This window comes from Meleagris gallopavo, chromosome 19 (assembly GCF_000146605.3).
Source record: "Meleagris gallopavo isolate NT-WF06-2002-E0010 breed Aviagen turkey brand Nicholas breeding stock chromosome 19, Turkey_5.1, whole genome shotgun sequence".
Taxonomy (NCBI): domain Eukaryota; kingdom Metazoa; phylum Chordata; class Aves; order Galliformes; family Phasianidae; genus Meleagris; species Meleagris gallopavo.
This window is the reverse complement of record NC_015029.2, coordinates 7,125,450-7,148,634: the sequence shown is the minus strand read 5'-3', so window position 1 is coordinate 7,148,634 and position 23,185 is coordinate 7,125,450. Positions and strand designations below refer to the sequence as shown.

Sequence of the window (23,185 nt, the reverse complement as noted above, 5' to 3'; positions counted from 1 at the left end):
GGAGAAATGCAGCTTGGACCCAGATGCGCGCAATTTGGCTTTCCTAAAGCGTGCACAACGCTCTGTGCAAATGGGCTCAAGCTCCAGCGTGGCACAAAGCTCCGGATTTGTTCAAAAGCAGCAGAGTCACACCTGGTTTTTCATCAAAAACAGGTTAAGCTGCAGCCTTTGCTGAAGGTTCATGGGAAAAGTTCGTAAAACGATTGAAACCCTTTGGCAAACCTGAATTTGGGGTTACAATGAAACGTGAAACTCAGCTGCTTTCATGTGGTTTGGGGTTTTTCGTTGCAAAACATTTGGCGCAGCAGCTTCTGGCGAGAGCGCGACAATCAAATCCGCGACAGCACATCTACAGGAGCGAGGAATTCAGATACACCCCGATAGCATTCAGGCTGGTAAATGATTAACTCTGATTTGAAGCCGTCTCATTAGCACAGAGCCTGGCCCCGTGCCACCACGCGTTACGGGATGTGGGGCTGAGCCCTGGTTGAGACGTAAGCGCTGCAGCGATGGAGCCCAGCAGCACAGCAAGACGTGCCCCATACAGGTGGGGTGGGAGCAGGGAGAGATGCACCGGTGGCACTCCCAGGTCTGTGTCATACCCACACAGAGCATCCCGTGCTTTTTTCCCTTCCAACAATGGAAAAAAGCAGAAAAAGTGCCACTGAGCAAAGAGCTCGGCACCCTCTCTGTACGAACTGCCCTTCTTCTGTATTTTACCCCAAATGGGCATCCCCCAGGGGATGGGTCCCTGTGCATGCCACCAGCCAGCTTGTCACTTGGAAGCACACTACTTCACCCCTTCTGAGCGTGCAACATAGGTCTTGGGGTCAGCTTGAGGTCTTTTTTAGGTTTGCTGAGCTCTCAGGGCTCACGGAGCCAGAGGTTCTCATTCGAGTCCAACTGGAGTTGAGCTCTGCATTCCCCATTCTCCTGCACCTAAAAATCACTGAGAACGTGGGAAGTTCCTACCAACATCGTAAGGGGGAGAAGGAAAAGCAAATGGCTCAGAGCAGCCCCACCGCTTCCAGTTGGGAACTATAGGCAATGCAGGCATGTGTGGTGGCCATTGAAATCTACAGCCGAGGGCCCTGCTCACACCAACCCACATCTGCACACCCAGCAGGCGTGACGAAGCTGACCCACTGCAAATTAGCAACATAAGCATCCCCGGATTATCGATTTCCTCGAAGGAATGCCATTTTCCCTGATGAGCTCTTGGCACGCATCCATCACCCCCATCCTCCATTAACCCCATGCACTTGCTATGCAGCAGCCAACTCTCCCTGGAGGCCTGAGGGCTGCTTTCCACAGTGGAAGTGCCTCCAGTGCTCTTCCTGAGCCATTGAGGGCACCCAGTTGTTGGGTACTGGGTCCACTGGGATGACTGCAGTGCGGCACATCCATGGCAGTCCCATCCATTGGAGAAAAGGGGCTGCAGGAGTTACCCATGTGCATGGGGACAAAGCTGGGCAGCCCGTGCTGCATGGGAGCTCACACAGAGCAAGCTTCCACTCAAAGCTATGGAGCAGAAGGAGTTTGTGACACCTGGAATTGGGTTAAAAGAATGAAAGCCACCGAAATGAAGAGTGGGGCAGCCCAGAGAGTCAGTGCTGAACATGGAAAGGGATTAAATGCATCCACATCCAAACAAGAAATAATAATGACAACATCTGTTTTGCACCACAGTGCTTTCAATATGTGCTGACTACTGCATTTGCAAAGAGCAACGCTAAAGATTTTGCAGCCATCTAAGGAGAAGGCTGCTTCCTTCCCAAAAATGCCCGAGTCACTCTGGAAAAGGAAATGAGGCCTCCTGAGCCACTTCAGCGCTGCGGAAACACTCCCCAAGCCTCTGCAAAGGGCACAGAGCAGAGCACCAGCAGGGACAGGGATCGGGATGGGGATGCCCTGCAGGACAGCGGGCGCCAGCACAGCACGGCAATGCTTTGCCCAGGCTGATGGGTTCATGCCCAGAGAACAGTAACCTCATTATTGATTTGTGCTCATCATTTTTATAACCTGAGGAGCACTCAGACTGAAGGCTGCGTCTAATCCCACTTTTCCGTGCATTACCCTTTTAGCAAAGCTCCTCACCCTCCTCCCTTCCACCCCCTACAGGGAACACCCAGGCTTGGGGACAAATGGTACCACTGCTGTATTGCACAGAGATCACTACATGGCAATGGGGTCTGTGGGGGCTTTGCACTGTCTCTGCTTCCAGCAGAAAGGCAGGAGTTACGGAGCTGAATGACCCACACTGATGGCAATGGGGAGAAAAACAGGACCACTCATAGGGAAAAAGAGGTAGGTGGGTGGGACCCATTCTCTTTCCCTGCTCATCCCAGAAAGGGGTCAGGAACAGACCCCAAGAGGGGAAGGTCCATCGAGTTAAGTGAGGCAGATGCTATTTCCGAGGGGTGGGACACAGGGAGCACCATCATGACATCTGCAATTACAGAAAGCCAGATAAAGAAAATCAAATCTCATGCTTCAGGGCATAGGCTGATGAGCACAAGGGTCAGGAAGGAATTTCTCTCCCCTCACACAGCAGTGCACAATTGGGTCAGTGAATTACCGGGTGGCACAAGCCCTTGACTGGTTTTCCCTTTTCTTTCCAAAGCCCTCACTTCTCACCCACGTCAGACAGCAGCATTTGAAGGTGCAGTGGCTTAATCTGGTGTGGCAGGGCCAATGCTTCCCCCATCACCTACCTCGCTAAAGATCAGCATCCCCATTTCAGCTGCAGGACCACGCGGGGACCCCTCCCATGGGCTGATGCAAAGCCAGCCCTCTGCCTCACAGCTCTGACACCAACCTCAGCCCTCATTATCACTGCTACACCCCTCTGAACGATCCCAGCCATTCCCCTGAGCAAGGACCTTGTCCCTCCCCGTGTTTGCACGGCGCTGTGTACACCTCTGGAGCTATTTAAATAATAATTGGCAGTAATAAAACCTGCAGCGTTGGCTCAGAAAGTAACTGTGCTGGAAAAGGGGCTGAGCATAGAGAAGCAAACTGAGGAGTGCCAGTGGTTTTGTTCACAAAGGTCGGAGAACGCTCGCAGTAACAGCAGTTGCTCCGCATCCAGCATCCTTTCTCTTCCTTAAGCAACTTCTGTATGCACAGAGCTGCTTAGCTGGGAGGATCCAACCACAGAGCAGAGGCTTCCATTTCCATCTGAAACCAAGCAAGCAAACAAATGCAAAGACTGCCCAGAACGTGCGTCTATCTGTGTGCAATCCTCCCTAAGCCAAACCACACGCTTCATAATCTACACAAACAGTTGCTGGGCTTTTCCCACTGCCAAGCAGTATCCAGTAGCAGCTCTACATCACCAAGGATGGCATTTGTAGGTGTAATTTGGTCCTCTTCTACACCTCGTGGGTTGTAGAAGAACCCAGGAGAGCAAATCCTAGCTAAAATGGTTGACTGGCCCAGTTTGGCTTGGTTGGCTGCTTTTATCAAATAGCACCTATGATTGGTGTGAATGGAAGTACTGTTCAATGAATGCTAAGCACTGCCTGGCACCATGAGTGCCCCCAGCTCCACTCAACACATCCATCACACAGGGCTGCATTTGGGGATCCTACAGCCCTAGAGGTGTCTTGGTCAGATTGCATGGCTTGGACTGCTGGCTAATCCTACTCCAACTCTAACCTTATCCCTAACTCTTAACACTAACCCTACCCAAGCCCATCACTAACTCTAATCCAACCCCTAACCCTACCCAACTCTAACCCTACTCCTAACCCCGCACCCAGCACCCAACAATGCACCAGGCCTGCAGGCAGTGACTCAAATCTGCAAGGTCCCCAGGATCCAGCCCCAGGACTGCCAGGGAAAGGTGGAATCAAAGGTACAGACGTGTTCTGAGCAGGGATTGGCATGCCCAGGCTCAGTCCCTACAATCCAGAGGCAGAGCCAAGAGCAGGAAGCTGGTGCACGAGGCTGGGATGGGGCAATGGGAGGTTCAGCACTGAGAACACAATGCAGAAAAGCAGGAGAACAACTCTGGGGGGAATGTTTGAAGGAGCCTGTGGTGGCTTGCTTGGGAAAATGGAAAAAATAAAGAGAGGAACAGAAACAAAAGGCAGAAGAGGGTGGCAGAGGCTGAGCACTGTGGTCGCCAGCAGCACGAAGAGCACATCCTGCCCACTGTGCACTGCCAGTCTGGTGACCACGGCTCCTAAACACAAACCAAAGGGCTGGAAAGGAGGCCAGGAGGCTGTGGGAAGTTCCAACCACGGAGTGATGCTGCTGAAGGATGGGTCTCACTCCTTGGCATCGTCACTTTGGATTTCAGCCATGTGTGTGCCTCAGCTTCCCCTGCAGGTGAAGGAACAGCCAAGCTCCACCCAGCTCCCCGTACCTCTGCAGCAGCACTGCCAAACCCCACCAAAGTGCAATGCTTCACATCACAGCACCCATGGCCACCATGTCCCAAACCCTGCCCAAGCAGCAGGGACAGCCCTGTCCTGCTCCAGGATTCCTGCACTGACAATTCCCCAGCACAAATTGCAGCTCTGAGTGAGCTGGGGACAGCCCCAGCCAGACTGGGAACTGAGCACAGCTGCATCCTGGTCACTGGCAGAGCTGGGAGTTCCATTTTTAAGCAGAAGGGATTGGGGGAAAGGGTTTGGGATTTTTCGTGGCTTTGCTTTTTCCTCTTTAAACAGAAATGCCAATGAAACCAAGGCTGTTCCCAAGAAATTACACAGATGAATTTATTTTGTGTTTAGAGAGAAGGAGGGGGGAAACAATGGTAATTGTCAAAAGATCCCATGCAGATTCTTTTTTTCAATGCAGTTCTGCACTGAAACAAACTTGTTTTAAACTGTTCCTTTGCAGTGCCATGAGAACCTTCACAAAGGTTAAAACCAACCCAAAATGTCCTCATTACTCCTTTCTGGGTACAGGTCCTGCTCATTGCTCTGCCCTTCATGCACCCCAGTACCCCCACTGCTGGGGAGCCCTGGGCTCCTGATTCCATGGGGCTGGGGCAAAGGAGGTGACACATTTCTCATGTCCCCATAACATCACCCACAAGGCTCCAGGTGAGCAGCATCACCCAAAGTACGGTCTCAGGGACACCAAAACATAGATTATTGAGGTTCAGAAGATGAATAACCACACAGAGAAGGGAGAACAACAAGGTGAGACCTGAGGCAGCCAAGGGTCAGCTGCTGCCATGGGGACAGCTTTGCTGCACCACTCCGACCACATCCCCAAAGCTGTGTTCTTCTCTCTCCCACCACCCCCTGGTCCCCATCCTGGGTTCCTCTTAGAGCCCTCCAAGCTGCAATTCACCACAAACACTGAATCTGCTTCCAATTACCACAACAATGCCGGGTCCCAAACGGACACAGAGCACGCCTCCAATTCACTGCCATTTTAAGCCATCCCTACAACTGCACAGACACTGCTGCAGTATTTCCTCCTCCTTTCAGCCACCCCAAGAACTCTGCAGCCCAACAAGGGCAGGGTTGGCGATGGGAAGGGCGAAGGCTGATATCAGGGTGATGCTTTATTCCACGTGCAAAGTCCCATTCCTTTTGCTTTGGGAAGGAACACATCCCCACCAGCAGCGCCCACACCTGCGGAGCCGCTACAAGAATTAATTGATCATATAAGTACAGTAATTGGAACTTGCAAAGCATAGATAATTACCTTTTATTAGTTCCTGCAGATAATCCATTATGCACTGATTAGGCCTAAGTAAGGATCTTACAGCCCTATTTTGATTAATGGCAGATTATGGATATTAAACTCAAACTGCAATAGATAACTCACTCTTCTCTTCCTCGCCTTAGGAGAGCATCACACTGTGAGTTACACCCAGGAGTCCTCGAGGAACCTGCTGTGTCCAGAGGGAAACTGAGGCACATCCGAAACCCCACCTACCCCCCAAATTGCTCCAATGACAGCAGGGACAGCACCCAGGGACACAGCTCACAGCCCCAGACCCCATCCTGAAGCCCCACAGGATAGGATGGCACAGGGGACTCCACCAATGTCACTGCACCACGGTTCCCCACCCGTTCCATCACCCCAGCACGGTGACAACAGCTCCCAAAGCCTCCAGAGTGATCGGCTTAAATCCCATCAGCTCACTCGCCCAGAACAGCTGTGTGTCACGCCAGGCCTGATTACCTCCTCAACAGGGTGGCTTTAGCCCACAACAACTCATCACCGTCCCTCCCCAGCAGCTCCTGTGTTATCCCTTCCCCAGAAGGTCACATTCTGTTTATTTTCAGTTCCTTTCCCTGCAAGACAAAATATTTTGTGCCTGCTACCGCGTGGCTACGGGACTGGGCAGCGGGTGCTGGAGGAAAGGGAGCTGGTTTTGTTAAGAAGTAGTAATGCATGGTATAAGCTCAGCTCTCCTCCAGCTGCCGAGGGGGGGGATCGAGGGGGGGCAATTTTCAAGTGAATAAACAAACCAGAGCAGCGAGCGGATGTGACATGCAGAGTCACAGGGACAGAGCCCTCTGTTCTTCCTGGCCAGATAACCCTGGTTATCAGCACGGAGAGGGGATTAAGGAGAGGAGGAAGGGAGGAGAACAGCAACTATGGGCAAAGGAGGGCAACAGGGAGCGGGGTGAGGAGGCACAGAGCCCCTCTCTGCGATCCCATTAATCCCGTGTGCTCGTGACTGCCAGCACTGGGATGAATGAGATTTACTGCCCATTAAAATAAAGCCCTTTCTGTAGTTTATAAACAGCGCTGGCGCTCGGCAGGGGGTTGGATGGTTGAGTTCATTAAGCAGTGCATAATCTCCGTCGCTTTTTATTTTATTTACAGGTGAGGTGTTCACCCTTCCCCCTCCTCTCACCCTCGCTGGGGGACGCAGTGCTGGATCACCGAGCATCTCCAGCTAACAGTTCTGAGGCATCACTATTTGAAATAATCCCGTTTATGTATAAAACACAGTCCGCAGAGCAGATAGAAAACTGTACCTGAATGTCAGAGCAGCACTGCCCAGCACAGAGGGGCTCAGGGCTGTCTGAGATAGAAGAGAAGCCCAGGGAAGGGCAGGGGAGCAGCAGGGTGCCCCAGCAGCACCATAGCACCCAATAGCCGTGCAAACCAAAGCATCTGCTCCCAGCTTGAAGAGGCAGTGAGGACCTTCCCCTAAAGGACCTCCCCCTGGGCATCACCATAACACCAATGGGATGTCAGTGGAAGCTCTGTGACCACCTGCCCAGAGATGACAGCCCCATCAAGGAGCTCCACGTCCAGGTAGGAAGTGCAGGCCAACACGTTCTCACCTGCTGGCACGTGCAGCAGGGCTGAACCATCTCTTCCCTGTGCACAACCCCCGCACGAGGGAGGGTCTCTCCTGCTACCTCAGTCCTAAAGCACTCCAGCAGCCAGCGAATGTGTGAGCTGCTGTATCACCCACCAGTTATCAAAAGCTTGCACAGTGGCACTTAATTACAGCCCCGGAAGCAGAGGCTTCCTTAATAAATCAAAGAAATAAAGTCAGGGATGATGCACTGAACAGAGGGGGTAGGGTTGAGGGGGAGGGGGGAATAAAGAGCTTACAGTTTCCCACTGTGTGTCCCCTTTAGATAACAGATGCTCTCTTCTTAACCTCTCACTTCATCAGATCAGCTCCAGCTGTGTTTGGATCAAGTGCACGGCCTGGCCCACTGCCAGCCTGCCTGCTCCCCATGCTGTGCCAGCTCCAGCCTTCAGCCTGGGGCCCGCTGAGTGCCTTTCACTCCATTTCTGCCATCCAAATCCATCCCAGGAGCATCCCTGGGACACGCTCAGGGTGTCGAATGCCAGGTCCACCAGCAGCTGGCCAGGCTCTGGGGAAGGGTGCAAACAGCCCTGGAGCTATGGGACTGGAGTGATGTATCAGGCGTGCTTTCCCTTGCTCCCCATGCCAGGAGGTGACACTCAGCAAACAGCCTCCAAAGCTAACAGCTCCGCATTGCCTCGGCCATAAATTATGAGAGAAGCCACCTGGGAAGCCCTCTGCCACCCACCTCCCTGTTTATTTGCAAGTGACACCTCTTCTCCTCCCTCTGACTTACAGCATGTAAGAGAGATGCACAGATTCATTGTGCTGCACCAGCGTTCAGCACTGCTGAGCTGGGAAGAGTGCAAGGAGCCATCGCAGCCCCAGGGCCTTAGCAGAGATAAAGCTCCAAGAAATCCCTGCTGCTCCTAATCCCTCCACAGCACAAAAATAATGAAGCGTTATCCCATCAGGCCTTAACCTAGTAATTACCCAGGGGATGGCTTAATAAGGACGGGACACCCACCTGCCATACCCCATCTAAGCCTGCCATTACACAATGCGAGGGCATCTCTGCATGGGCACCCCTGGTCTAACCCCACCAGAAGGGGACCAGGAGCAGCCTTGTCCCCCCAGCTTCTAGGACTGTGGACCAAGGGCATTCCCTCCCCTTGCTGCCAGAGCCCAACCACCATCAGTTCCAGCAAATCTCAGCCACAGGACTGCATGCCCTGCAGGGACAGCAGAGCTGGAGCATGAAAAGCGATCGGAGCACAGCGCTTGGGTTACAGCCCCACACAGCAGCTGCGGGGCCAGGCTGGACTCTGACAGCTCCTGGCTGCTCTCCGGGCAGTGATATCTCCAGATCTTTTACAAATAAATATCACTGCTCATTATCTCTGCATTAAAGTTACATGCTGGGCGAGATGGGCACCGAGCTTTCTCTTGTTAATCTCAAACGGATGCCAGTGGTTCTATCATCAACCTCCCAGGTCACGGGCTCATCACCAGTCCCACTGTCACCAACCCAGACTCCACAGGAGCAGCACTGCAGCCCCTCCCCTCTGCTCTCACTTCAGATGCATTGCTTTTGGGGAGGCAAAACCGTTTCCCTGTGTGGGACCAGGTGTTTGCTAAGGTTGGGTATCACTGAGCCAGCAAAGATGAGCAGGCAGCAGTGGGCAGGGATGGCTCCTTGTGCTCAGAGCATCCCCGAGGGCTCGCATTGAGCCTTCACCCCAAAATGGGCAGTGCCTACACACCAGCTATCTGCTGCAATTGAGACCCCAGCACAAATAATGGTCTCAGTGGGAAAATCATCTGAGCATCATCACTGGGGTTCAAAGCCCAGGGAGAGATACGATCGAGACAAGATTGACAGCAGAGCTGCAGAGCTCCCTGGGTCATGGTATGGGTGAGCACAAACACAGACCCCGACCCCAGCATGGGCTGTCCCCATTGCCCTTCTGCAGGAAACTCTGAAAAACCTTTTGCTCATGCAAAATCAAGACCAAAAATCACTTGGTGCTTGCAATCCACTCAGAGAAGCACGCCGGCCCCAGAGCCCTGATGTGCCCCAATGGCTGTGTGCCAGGAGATGTGCCCCGCAAAGAACTGAGACATCCAGACCCAGCACCTCCACATCCTGCACTCTGCCCTGTCCAAAGTTCCTGCTGCAGCTCCCAGCCCACCCCTTTACACCTTACCCATGAGAGGTGCCCAGAGAAAGACCCCACGGGGATGCTCTCACCCATCTCAGGAGGGGATCTCCCCAGGCAGGGGCTCAGTGGAGTGGGACATCTGCCTGCAACCCGACATCACACACTGAGAAACAAACGCAAGTTTCGACATCATCTGCTCATTTCAACATCCCTGCTGCAAACCTTCCTCTAAAAGCACGCCCTGTCACTCCCTCGCAATCCTTCTGCTAACTCTGTTTTATCCAGAAGAGTATTTGTCACCTCCGAATAAATATTTATTAACCAAATTGCAGGTGTCTTGGGCTTCCCACCTCCTCTTCTTTCAACCGCACGTCTCGCTGACACCAGAACTCGGCTGCACGCCCAGATGTCAGCTGGTAACAGCTCTGGGGAGCTCTGCTGCCACTTCCTTTGAGTCTGCAGTTCAAATGAGTGCTCAAATCTTCTCATCATGCTCAGCGGGAACACCCTGGTTAAGAGGCACCCAGTGCAAGCAGATGCAGGAGGGGAGGGATAAAAAGGAGTCCGTGTTGGGTTTGTTCTCACTATAAGCCTTGCACAGATAGAGGGGAGTGCACAGTCCAAGGGTGAGACCCAAAGGATGGAGCTTGGGCAACACTGTCCCAGCCAGAGATTGCTGTTACTCCCCGTATGCCCCAACTGAAGCTGCCTCCTGGTGCTGGAGCATCCTCCAGGCTGTGGGATGCATCCATCAGCTTAAAGAAATGCCTACAGCCCCACTGCAGACCCTTAGTAAGGCCCTTAGACACTTAGTAAGTGGACATCCTCGGACAAAAGGTGTCTTGGATGCCCACGTGGACATCTTTTGGAAATACAGCCCAGGATCCCAGGAACAGCCCAGGTAGAGGGGGATCCAAGCACACCCCAAAGGACTTTGGGGATTCTCTGCGGTGCTTTGGGACATTGCTGCAAGGTGGGAACACCACCAGCCTCCAGCTAGGGAAGGGCTGCCAACTGTAACATGCAGCCCCTCCAGTTTGATCTTTTTTGCTTTTTATCACCGTTTAGTTCCAAAAAGACCCAATGATAGTAAGAGAGCATCAGTCCTGCTTCTCCACCAAACAGAAGTTTCCCCTCCTGTCCTTGCCACCAACAGTCACACAAACACTCCACTCATCTCTCAAGAGGCTCGGGTCAAAGATTCCCAGCACCTCTGTTCACAGACTGCCAAATAACAACTGAGCCATCACAACAGGGAAGAGTTAAGCAGGTCAGCACAGCACAGTAACCCAATGGAGCCAGGACAACGACAGCGCCTGATCCATCTGCAGCCCCAGGAGTTCTGTCTCCCATATTCCTGCGTGTGCCTCACAAATCCCATGAAAAACAGCTCCCTGCAACACTGTGCTTTTTGCCAACGCCACGGCAAAAGCCCTGAGCTGCACAGAGCAAATAGGAGAAGAGAGAGCGGGTGGGGTGCAAGGCGCAGATGGCCCCAGCCCAAGGAAAATGCCCTGGAATTCATATAAAAGCCACAGGATTTAATTATCAACTTGCTTTACTGAGCAGGGTGCTGTAAGCCTGTCCCTATTCCACTGCCCTTTGGCCAGCCTGGACTTTGCCTCCCAGCTTAGCTGGGCTGCAAGGGGGAGCATGGGGGTACCTGAGCTCCCGGGCACCCACAGAGCCCGAACCCGAGCAACAAGAGGAGAGCAGTGTGCAAATCCCCAACACTTTAGGGCCAGGAGCATCCTTCCACCCATATGCTTTTGGGGGAGCATCATTACCGGCACCGCTCTATTCCAGCAGCACAGAGCACAGGGACAGAAGGGTAGATCCAAGGGATACCATCACCAACGTTCCTCACACGAGGACCTTCAGTGCCAGCTCTCTCTGCCAGGTGACACTACCTGGTGCAGGAGGGAGACAGCAGAAACCAATGAGGCAGACAGCAACAGCGAAGAGGCGGGGGTTGCAACACCCTGAGGATTCCCCTGGCCGGTTCCTGCCTTGTAGGGACAGGAACAGCTAATTTTAGCATGCTTGATTTCCATTCAGCCTCCAGGAGGGCAGAGTCCAAGGTCCCAGTGAAACCAGCCATGTTGTGTTTGCCCATCCACTGCCACGCAGGCACTGGGGCAGCAGCCAAGGGAGGACTGACCCCAGGGTCCCACTCCTGGAGGGCACCAAGCACCCACTGGTGATGCACACAGCACTGCAGCAGCTCCATAGGGATGGGATGGAGGCATCCATGTGCCAAGCCACGCACTTCCTGATTTTACCAGCAAACAAATGAGCCACCAGGGTGATATTTCATCTCTGAGCAGGAGTGGGATATGTTTCCTTCAGACATCAGCACAGGGAACCATCGGGTCCCCAAGGACCAGCATCCTTAGGCCAACATGAGCACACTAATGTTTGCCCAATGACATCTCCCACTGACCACAAAATCAGCACAGGCTTTGAGCAGGATGCAGCTCTGCAATGCCCCAGCAAACTGACCCGGCTGCGCACCGATAGCATCAGCCGCTGTCAGTGCTGCTCTGGGAACCATTAGCTTTAATTAGCTGATGATGCTGGAGAGGCCACATAAAACAATGAATGGGATTGATCCCTCGTGTAACACTATTGACAGTGGAGCTGCATCTGGGATCAGTTTGATGCCGGATGCATCTGTAGGGTCTATAAAACCAAGGCCTGTTTGCTTTTCCTTCTCTTTTTTTTTCTTCCCTTTTAATTTTAAATAATAGTAGACCCACCAGCTTAAAGAAAAACCCAAGAACAACAACAACAACAGATGACAAAAGCCAGCAGTCTGGGAACCCCCTCTGATTCCCACTGATGCTGACTTAGGGCCCATTTAACCACTTCCACCATCTCTCACTGCTAAAGACCCCCACGTGCATTGCACACGCACCCATTATGGCGCGCACGCCTGCTTCCAGGTCACCGTTACTGCCTCACAGAGTCATTAAGGCTGGAAGAGACCTCTCAAATCCCCAGAGCCCACACCCCACTGATCATGTCCCTTAATGCCACATCTCTGTGGTTCTGGAACACCTCTGGGGATGGGAACTCCATCACTCCCAGGCAAACAGCTGCTCCCCTCAGCACTGACTCTAGGACTGAGACGATGACACCCCAATGCCTTTACAGCCCCAATACCTCCATTACACGTGAAGAAACCCACTGGGATAAGCCCACAGCTGTTACAAGCAAGCAGCTCGAGGCACAGGGCACCCAACCCCACAGAATCCCCCGTATCTCCCCATAGGAGAAGGCAGAGAACCCCAAGCAGGGGGAGCGCATGCCAGCCGCCCGGCTCTGACGGCTGACACCCCGCATAACGCTTTCCAGATGTGGCTGCAGGAAGACAGAAGCAGAGCTGTTCCCTGCTGAGGAAGCTGGAAACGGGCTGAGATAATGTGGAATTCCTGAATGAGAGCCAACGCCTGCCGGGGCAAAGAGACAGAGAGGGAGAGGCAGAGCGCCGGGGCCGATACAGAACTCCTCTCTCTTTTGTGTGTGTGTGTTTTATTTCGGGAACCCTGCATGTAGAAGCCCTTAATTTATACACTGTGTGGGTTGACGGCCGTACCCAACAAATGGAACATTTTCTCCATCCCCTTGTGTGTGTGTGTGATAAACAGGCGCTGCAGAGGGGCAGGGAACAGAGCCTTTTTCTTTGCGGTGATAAATACGCTCCCAGCAGCTCCAGCTCTCTTGGCTGGCACATTATTAGTTTTTCCTCCTCCTCTGAGGGGGAGGCTCAGCCCCCTCGCCAGGTAACTGCAGCACTGAGCACACTGCCCTGCCTGCACACCTCATGCTCCCCAGCAGCAAGGATAACCCTATCCCTAACCCAAGCCCACCACTTCATCCAGCAGCAGCCCTAAAGCGAGCTGGAGCGAACCCTGCCCTGCAACCTCACTCTTCCAGCACTGCAAACTCGCGGCCATGCAACAGATATGAACATCTATATATGCACACCCCTTGCTCCATGCAACTCACATTCCTCGTTATTGGGATGGAGCAGGGAGCTCACTGCTCCCCATGCCTTCACAATGCTGTGTTTGCAGAGTCAGCCGTGCTGCTGGGCGGACAGTTTAGCTGGCAATAATGGACTTGCAGAGGGATAAAACGGATGTTTGCCATGAGGAAAGAAAAAAAAAAAAAAAAAGGACCTGAAGCCAGAGTCAGGAAATTCGCCTCTGAGTCAGCTGTACGAGGCTGACATGCATCAAAACCCACAAGCATGGTTGTTTTTGCAAAATAAAGCCTTAGTTTGGCTGCAAGCTCCAGGGCAGCCCATGCACCATGGGACAGCCACCATGCTGCTCCCCACGTCCCCAACAGCTGAAATTTGCTTCCTCTCGCCTGGGAAATGTCACGGTTGGCATGCGCGCTGCCAAGGGAATTCTGCTGCAAGCTGAACCAAACTCAGTCCATTCTGCTTCAGGCCAGAGGTGCCAGGGTGCAGGGAGTCCAATGTGCCCAGCATGGTGACGCTGCAGCCACCAGCACTCGGCCATGCTGTGCCTGCTTGGTGCTCAAACTCTGTCTGCAATTTGAGGTGAAGCGATCCTCACAGAAGCCTGACTGCCATCCAAGATCGGTGGGTTTTTTCCCCCATTCTGGCCAGAGCAGGTATCTCAGACCAGCAGCATTTCCTGTGGTATTTCAACACTTTCTTCCCTCAGATGGAGAACAACTTCTGCAGTCTGAGAGCAGCTTCCAGGGTCTGCAACAGGCTGTGGAGTGAACCAATGTGTGGAACCCCCAAAAGGACCTCTGAGGGTTTCAAGGAGCATCTACAGGGTCTTAATCAGCCAGGGACACCACAAGCAGAGTGCCAACCATCTGCAGAATTGGCCACATAGTGCCCAACGGCCATTCCTGTTTGTAATCCATTGGAGGGACTCCGGTGTGCACAGCTCCAGTGAGTTGGTGAGAAACGTTTCCAAATCACAGGTGCACTGCTGCTTTGTCACCCACGTCCTTACAATGCTCCTCACATTCCCCAGGCAGCCGTGGCATCAGGATGGCTCCAGGGCTACGTGGAGGTTGCACCAAGCTTCAGCTCCAAGGGATGCTCAGGGGCTCTCGTAGAGGCACAACTGGAGGTGCTCCAGTGCCAGGCAGTCCCACACATTGCTGTTTCCACAGAGATGGGCCATGGGGAGCAGCCTCACCCCCCACAGCAATTTCCTCCCACTCTGTTTGCAGTATGCAGGCAGGTGGAAGTGCAGGGGAGCTTAATGAGCAGCTCAAGTGGCAGAGGTTAGCAGTAATGATTTTCCCAACAGATCTCACCACTCCCCTTTTAACCTCTGCTAGTGAGCCGAAGTCCCTGAATTACACAGCCCAGAGCTGCCACCCAACCCTGCCCACACAACCCCTCCACTTCCACTCAGCCCCATGTACCCAAAGAACCCACATCCCCCACTCATTCCCCCGATCAGCTCCTAATATGATGAGAGGAGCAAAGAAGCCCCCAGAACTGCGATTTGGGAGGATGCGTGGGGATGTGGGCAGCAACCCACAGCTCCCATTCCTCTCTCACTCCTGTAGAAACTCAGGCATGGGGCCAAAAACCAGGCACACGTGTGCCCACACACTGAGAGCTGCCCATCACCTCCCTTCTGCCTGCTGCTACCATTGAGCAAACCCACCGTCTACCAAGTGCAGGAGGAGCAGCTCCCATTCGTTGCAGAGCTTCCCCAGAGGGTCCATCAGCACACTGCACACCCCAAGGAGAGACCCAGTCTTTCCACACAGAGAAAGAATTTGGCTTTGGATTGTGCCAAAAGGAGGGAGAAAAGCCAAGGGGGGTCCTGGCTGGAATGGATTGAGGAGAGGAAAACCACAGCAGCGGTGGCACGAGTAGGAGAGGGAAGGAGCCAGCATCCAGCACTGCCAGCCCCAGCCTTGGTCTCTCATCCTCTGCCTCCCAACCTTACACAGGCATTAACCCTCTGCACTCTGACCCCAGAGCCAAATACAGCCCCAAGGGAAAAGCACAGGGCCAGGCACAGCCCAGCCCTCCTCCATCACTGCCCTCCGGAGAGGATATGGAGTGAGTGTGGGGCTCCAGCCAAGCTGCTGTCACTTGTGATTTGTGGTATTAATATTTAAGGGCAGGGGGGAGAGAAAAGGTGACAAAGGCTGGGGACAGCCATCCCTGGGAAGTCAACGAGCGGGTTATAGCTGAAGGCAAAGCAATAATGCTGATGGATCTGAGGAGCTGTCTCTGCAGAGAGAGGAGGAGGAGGAGGAGGAGAACGCAGATGACGAAGGGTGACAAACAGCATAAATACACCCCAGTTCTGCACAGCAGCTTCACATCAGACTTCCACAAAGATGCCATGGGGGTCTGTATGGAGGGGTTACATCCCTGCATCGGGGGGTTAACATAAGGAATAACTCCGTTATCATCACCTGGAGCTGCTTATGGGATGGAAATCACCCACAAGTGCCTTGAGATCACTCCATGGCACTGCTACTGCCATCTCAAATTGCCCCAAATTGCCAGCACCATCCCCAACCCGGCACTTCTCACACCTCCCAGCAGCACAAGCCATGTGCCCTTGGCACTGAGCCACCGCCAGCCCCCGGCACACGCAGACAGGAACATTTTTCTGGGAAAAGGGCAATTTAATTATCCCATCTTCTGTTTCGTGACAACACAGGAACACGCTGCTCAGCCACAGAAAGCTCCGCGCAGACAAATAGCATCACTGACAGCAACCCCAGCGCCAGCACTGCCGGGAGATGGATCCCAGCAGGGGCTGCATGGAGGTGCTGGGGGGGTTAAAACAAACCCAAAGCTCTGGGCTTTGGAAGGAAAGGAAGCAGGAAAAAAAATGCTGTGCCATTAGCACTTAAGTTAAAACCAACCCCTTGTGTGCAAAGCGGCCACCTCTAGATACACCAAAATACTACAGATACAAACAGCACGATGGCATCCAGACTGGGAGGAAACCTCACGGGATGGGGAAACAGGAGGAAACATCTCTCACCTTCATAAACCAAAGCGGTACGCCTCGAGGCCTCCCCATACATCACTGCCACCGTGCTGTGTGCTGTGTTTGTTGTGACAGCAGCTTCGTTAGCGCCCAGCCGCCCTCCCCGAGGACGTGGTGGAGACATCCTAATTAGTACCTTAATGAAACTCGTGTGCTGGGAGGGAGCAGGTGTGAGGCTGGGTGATGGAGTGTTGCTGCGGGCAGCTGCAATGACGGACACGCAGCCCTGGCTGAACCCAAGAGGAGGCAGTTTTAGGGGAAAAAAAGCGCATTTTGGCAGCAGCTGTGGCTTTCTAAAGAGTCCTGGATGTGCATGGACAGGCAGATGCCAGAGGGATGGGTGACTGCATGCTCTGTCAATGTCTCTCTGCAATCCCTGAGTGCTAAAAGCTGCAGGACAGTAACTGTGCGAGAGGAGATGGGGACTTTCCAACCTGGAAAGTTTTTCCCGTTGCAAAAATGCAGAGAAGGAGAACGGATTTCTCCCTGCTCAGCTGAGCCATCCGTGCACACCAGCGGGGCTCACGGCTGCATCCTGGGACTGGGAAGTTCCCATGCCCTGGTGCAAACCCAACAACACCCTGAGCAACGAGCATGGGAAAACCAAAACAAAATAAAAACTTTCCCTTTTCAAGCGCATCCCTGGTGTGGAGCTCACCGCAGAGGGCACCACAGGGCACTCAGCCCCTTCTCACACACCAGGAGCAGCGACAGAACTGCCCCACAGCTAACATGTGACAGCAGGCTGATGACAAAAGGCATTCCTTGGGGAAATCTGTTCCCTCGTGCTGTTTCGGAGCGCAGCCAGGCCTCCGTTGTTTTTTTTTTTTCCAGCAATCAGCACAGCCCTGGTTGGCACTCAGAGCGCTGCACGGGGCTGCCTGGCACACCATGGGTTAAGCTGTAGGTGCTCAGGGATGGGCACTGCAGGGCAGGGCTCAGCAGCCCCAACACCCCCACCTGTTCTGTGCATCACTCACCTTAACCTGCTCCGACGGCTGCGGCCGCAGGGTGACCACAGCTGCCCCTCACCATGGCAGCAGTGACACAGAGAGCTGCAGGGCAGTTGTGTGACACTGCTGCGGGCCACCTCCCTGTGCCCAAGGAGCCAACACCTGAGCTGCCAGCAGCCACGGGGGCTGAGGATGCGCAGGTCAGTACTCCCATCCATCCTCTGCACCCTCGTGCCATCCCAGCAACTCCAGATGCAAATGAGGCCACCTCGTAGCTACCCAGCTCCAAAAATGCAGCTATCTGCTGCACCCCCTGCCCCTCTGCAATTAATTATCCCACGGTCTGAACACGCACAGCCCCAGCTTCAACAGCTGCCCTCACTGCAGGGCACGCTATGGGCAAGGAGGAATGCACCACTCGAACCAGTCCGTCTGTCTGTCTGCACACCCACCCCAGCCAGGCACGTCCCCAGGAGGCGTCTGAAGTGGAGATGAGCAACAAGAGCCCAGACTTCAAGGATGTCTGTGTGAGAGGTCAGCTGGGATGTTTTTCTTAATGCAGCCCATTGTCAACATGCAAAAAACCGTGTATCTGATATGCTGGGGACATTTATTCCTGACCCTATCTCAGGAGCAGCAAAAATGCAGATGACTCAGCTCCCAGATTATCTGCAGGAGGATGTAAGCACATCTCTGGCTCTTCCTGGGCAAAAGCTCAGAGCCGCCTTCACTTTTCTCTCCTCCATGTGAAACTGAAAATGAGGATATATGATGTTTGGCTTCTTTGCTAGGAATACACTCTTCCCCATCCCAGCCCTGCAAAGAGGAGCTGTTAGGGGGGACCTGGGGACCCCCTGCCTCTCTGACCCAAAGTGAGGACCCACACAGCACAGTGCTGCTCCCCTTCTCCCTCTGCTCCCCCTCCCCTCCCCCAACACTTCCCCCCCATCACCCACAAGATGGTTTCCAGGCTTCCCTTCTCTTCCCTATGGCAACACGAACTCAGCCAGGAAACCTCAACCCATTAAAGCAGCTGCGGCCACACCGCAGGGCTGCCATCAGCCCACAGCCACCCGACACCAGCATGGGCCACGGGGACACCCCTGTGCCATCCTCAAAGCATCTGGGGAAAGGACAGAGCCACGAATAGCTGTCCAAGTGAGAGGCCATCAGCACAAGCCAGGTGAGGGAGCATCCTTCCATCTGCCCTGGCCAAACAGCAAAGAACAAACCCTTCAAGGACAGAGCACAGCACCTTGCCAGTTATTGGGTTGCATGAGTTGCTGACCCCCCCAACACTGCTGCAGAGGGCTGAAGCCTGCTTTTCCCCTTGCAGCAGCCAATGTGTTCCTCCAGGGTGACATCCATCCCCTCCCCTCCCTCCCAGCATCTCCAGAAATGCCCACACCGTGAAGCCAACTGTGCGCCATTCAGCCCTCATTTTTGATTGTTAAAAATTCATTAATGAGAGCAGATTGGTATTATATCGCTGCCTTAATTAAAGAGGGCTACGGAACAGCATTTTAAATAGCAATGTCATTTTCTAATTGACACAGCGACATTATCAAGAAAAATACTTAAACAGAACTTGAAACCGTGCTGCTTGCTTCTGATGGCAGGGCTCATTTGGGCTTCAATTTTTAATCTGCTCATGAAACATTTAGGGGTGAGGAAAGGGATAACGTTTCTCAGGGTGTATGGTTCCCCCCCAGCACATTCCTCCTGAGCTGCAGGCTCCCAGGTGATCACAGGAGCAGGGCAGCTGCACAGAACCAAACCCAGCCCCACAGGAGGATGCTGGGCCTGGGCTCATCCTACAGCAGCTGCTTCTCACCCTACAGAGAAACGCCCTACACTTCACTTTCCTCACCACACCGCTTCTCAGACCCTCTTAAGCCAGACCCTCTCACACCATTGCCCTGCACCAATCTGCTCAAATCACTGTTCTGCATTGGTGCCAAGCAGGCACAGCACCTTCCAGCTGCCTGCGTGTGCAAAATGTGCTGAACGGGAGCTTGCTTCAGACAGCTGCCTCTTCATCACCAAGGGCATAAGTCTGGTGCAGCAGGGCTCAGTGGGCTGCACACTGGGACATGGCATTTATAATGCAACAACGTGATGGAAAGTACAGCAACAATAGCAAGGTGGCACAATCTTAGGTTGCAGCAAATAAGAACAAGCCCCAGTACAGCCACAGATGCAAAAATAAAAGAACAAATTTTGCTTACCTTCGGAAGGCCTCAGGTAGGCAGGGATCTCCAGGGAGAAATCCCTCACTTCCACTGCCAGCCCTTAAATGAGGTCTGGGCAGGGGTGGATCCTGGCTGCAGCCCTTCTGGTCACTCAGTGCACTGAATGCACCTGAGCTGCCCTGGGTTGGCCCTGCCTTCCCACCAGGTGCTCAATCACTGCTTCAAGCCCTGAATTAGCATTTCTGCTACAGCATTGCTCCAGCATTCCTTAGAGCATCCTCTTCAAAGCCATGCCTGGACACCCCCTCCCAACCTCTTCCATGCTATTCAGGGTTCTTTCTTCCAGCCTACAGCCAATCCTATGCATTTAACAGTATAGATATCTCCTGTTTTCCATTCAGAAAAAAATTCCAGCCCAGCACTGCTGCAGCAAACCCGGATGTGCTCCCTGCGAGCCACGTGCCCAGTGCCAGAGATTTTCTACTGGTATTAGTGGAAATGAGTGGCATTAATCCACGCCTGCATTTCACCAGCATAGATGGAGCCAGACAGAGTGAACTCATCTAACAGCCGTCCCTACGCCAAGTCCATTGAAAGCAGCAGTGCTGCGCTTTGGCCACGGAGCTCGGTACAAGCACAAGAGCAGGGTGAGCCAGAGGACAGGTTGCTCCAAGGCTGCTTGCGAGCTTTTCAGTGACCTTTCAGAGCTCAGAGGCAGCCCGAGACCTGCACTGTTTCCCTGCTCACCGAACTTCCTACACGCTCCTCTTTCACAGCATCCCACGTGGAGCAGAGCTGGGATGTTGGGGTGCCAGCAGGGGATGCCCACTGCGCCGTGGGGCATCACAGAGGTGACAGTGTGCCCAGAGGATAAGGATACCCCACTGCGGGGTGCCGGTCCGACCCCACCTCCATCCCACCACCACCCTTCATCCCGTGTCCCCAGCTCTGTCACCTCCCCACTGGAGCAGGGAGGGTGAGGCCGCCCAGCTGGCTGGCAGGAGATCTGGCCAGGCTGTTTAATCAGGGAGAGCGACTCGGCCGTAATTTCTTCTGATCAAGTATTACAGATGCTACGTTTGGAGCCATCTGGCAGCAGGCTGCGCTTCCTGCCCCTGCTTCTCGCGCCTGCGGGAGGACAGGGATTGCAGCAGAGAGGCAGGATGGTGGGGGTGGGTGCTCCAGCATGGGCAGAAGGGCAGAAATCCCCCTCTCCCCTTCCTCTAGAGCTGCATTCTCCATCCCACAGGCAGCCAGCACTGCTGGGGATGGGATGAGGGAAAAGCAAGTGAACATCCACAGAACAAAAAAAAGCAGCAAAGGGGGGGGTTGAGCCAAGCAATGGGGTTTCCATCCCCATTTCATACTAGGACGAGAACTGCACCCTCCTTGCAGTGTGCACATCCTACTCCTGTGCTAAAACCACTGCTCCAACCGAGACCCTGGGCACACTGACACTGCAATGGGGTGCAGCAGTGGCTGGGTGCTCCGATGCCATCCCATGCGGGAGCAGAAATGCCAAGGGAAGGGATGGGGTCTCCCCACCCCACCCACCCTGCAGCTCACAGCCCCTCTGCACCCCAAGCCACGGTGGGGAGCAGGGGACACAGGGCAGCTCTGTGACCCAACAGCAGCTCGCTCCCATTTACAAGAGCTGAAGCAGGAACCACCACAGTGTTCAGTGCATTAAAAATAACTGAAGGAAAGGACTCTCCTTTCATTACTTTCGACAGAACTGGGTCTTGGTCACGCCAAGCACCAGCCGGGAGCCATCCGGCACCATGCGCATTCAGGTGCAAACCAAAGCAAAATGGGCACACAGGTAACTGGGGGACCACGGGCACCCCCCTTTCCTGCACCAGCCTTTGCCAAATGAGACACCCAGGCAGAGGATGCCTTGGAAAATCAGCCCTGACCCACATTTCTTTGTGAACCACAGAGAGTTAAAGGCTGGCTGAGGCCCCGAAGCATGAACTTTATGCATATGTAGCTCATGTAATACAATTATACATTAATATATAACTAACAGTCACGGTAATACAACATTACAGTAGGTAGATTATCCCATCTCCTGTAATTTATTACTGTTATTTGTAATCCATTAGTGTCCAGAGCTGAACTCGGGTCAGAGTGCAGTGTCCTGGCACACTCGGTGACAGCGGGACGATGACATCCCTGTGCTGTGGGGCCACATCCCACACTGCGCCACCAGCAAGACCCAACCCAATGGGGCTGCCTCCCCATGGCGCCGGGACCCCCTCACTCTACAGCTTTGGGGCTGCGACCCCCAGCACTGTGCAGCCCCCATCTGGGACATTGCATCGTTATTATGGCGGAGGAATTCCAGTTGCCTCTGAGGGGAAGGAACAAAGCCTAACTGGTTTCATGCAGCCGCCAATTAATCTTGATCGACACCACCCTCCATAGTGAGTCATCCACCCGAAGTCAATTTACATTTTTATTAAATCACACAGGAAAATTAGAAGCGTTATTACTTCCCTCCGATTCAATACGCGTTCTGTGTTCCCCCACCATTCAGGGTGTGGGAAAACATCCCGACCCTCCGGTTTAACCATTTCTACTCCTATTTAAAGCACGGAAATAGATTGGCACGAGAGCAGTGGAATAGAAACCACCATTCCCCAAAGCTGGAGCATCATCATCCCCATCACTGGCACATCGATATCACCCCCAACCCATCACCAACGGATGGCATCCAGCCCCAAAACCAAATCACAACACTGCAGCAGCCTCACTGCTACAACAGGAGCATCACAACTCAGCATCAATTGATTTATGGGCTCCACACGATGCAAGCAGATCTGTGCATCAGCAGGAAATGGACCTCCTGAGAAAGATAAAAGAATGGGTGCGTGCTTGCAGACGAGGAGATATTACAGGGCTTCTCCATATTTGCTGTGCACGTCCCCATGGATATTTAGTGGGGTTAAACAAGAGGAAGGGTCTCCTCTAACCACTGGAATTAAGATTTGCTGGAACAGAAAGCCCCAGAGCTCCCACCTTCATTCTCCTGGTATGGGGATGGAGAGTCCCTGCATGGAGAGCACTTCATCTGATTCAGTCAGAAGATTGTTTCTCAAGGATGAATGCTCTTACGATGAAAACATTTCTCAAGGATGAACACTGATTGTTTGCTAAGTCCAATCAATTCCGACTGCATTTCCTGTGAACGGAGCAAGAGGAAGGAGGAGAATTTCCATTTTCTGATTAAAACCCTGAAGTCCTACATTTTTCTTCTAAATCAGTACAAAAGCACTGTTTGAAGCATCCGTGCTTCCTGCCAAAGGGGAACGAGACTCCAAGTTCCAACCACGCTCTCTGCAACCCAATTAGCTGCATCCCAAACCAGGACCAAAACCCCGCGTGGTGCCCAGGGCTGCAGAACCCACACACCCACCCTCATCCCTATGGCAAACCCATCACCACAGCTCTCCAGACTCCAATGCTGCTGCACAAAAGCAGGGTTTACTGAGCCTTATTAAAATAATAGCAAGAATTTGGAATGGAAGACAAACAACTGTGCCCAACCCCGGCACAGCTCTGCCATGGATGCTGGCTCACACCCCAGGGCAGCACCCCATCA

The 23,185-nt window shown here is 53.4% G+C and overlaps 1 protein-coding gene across 1 annotated transcript in view; it reads right to left on the bottom strand.

Annotated features, from left to right (window-relative positions):
- The window catches only part of RXRA (retinoid X receptor alpha), a 56,452-nt gene extending 33,716 nt beyond the window's left edge, over nt 1–22,736 (bottom strand). Inside the window, exon 1 of the mRNA XM_010720986.3 lies at nt 22,603–22,736. Coding sequence (XP_010719288.1) covers nt 22,603–22,654 — 52 coding nt within the window. The 5' untranslated portion in view covers nt 22,655–22,736. The remainder of the gene's footprint in view (nt 1–22,602) is intronic.
- Between the last annotated feature and the right edge of the window lie 449 nt (nt 22,737–23,185).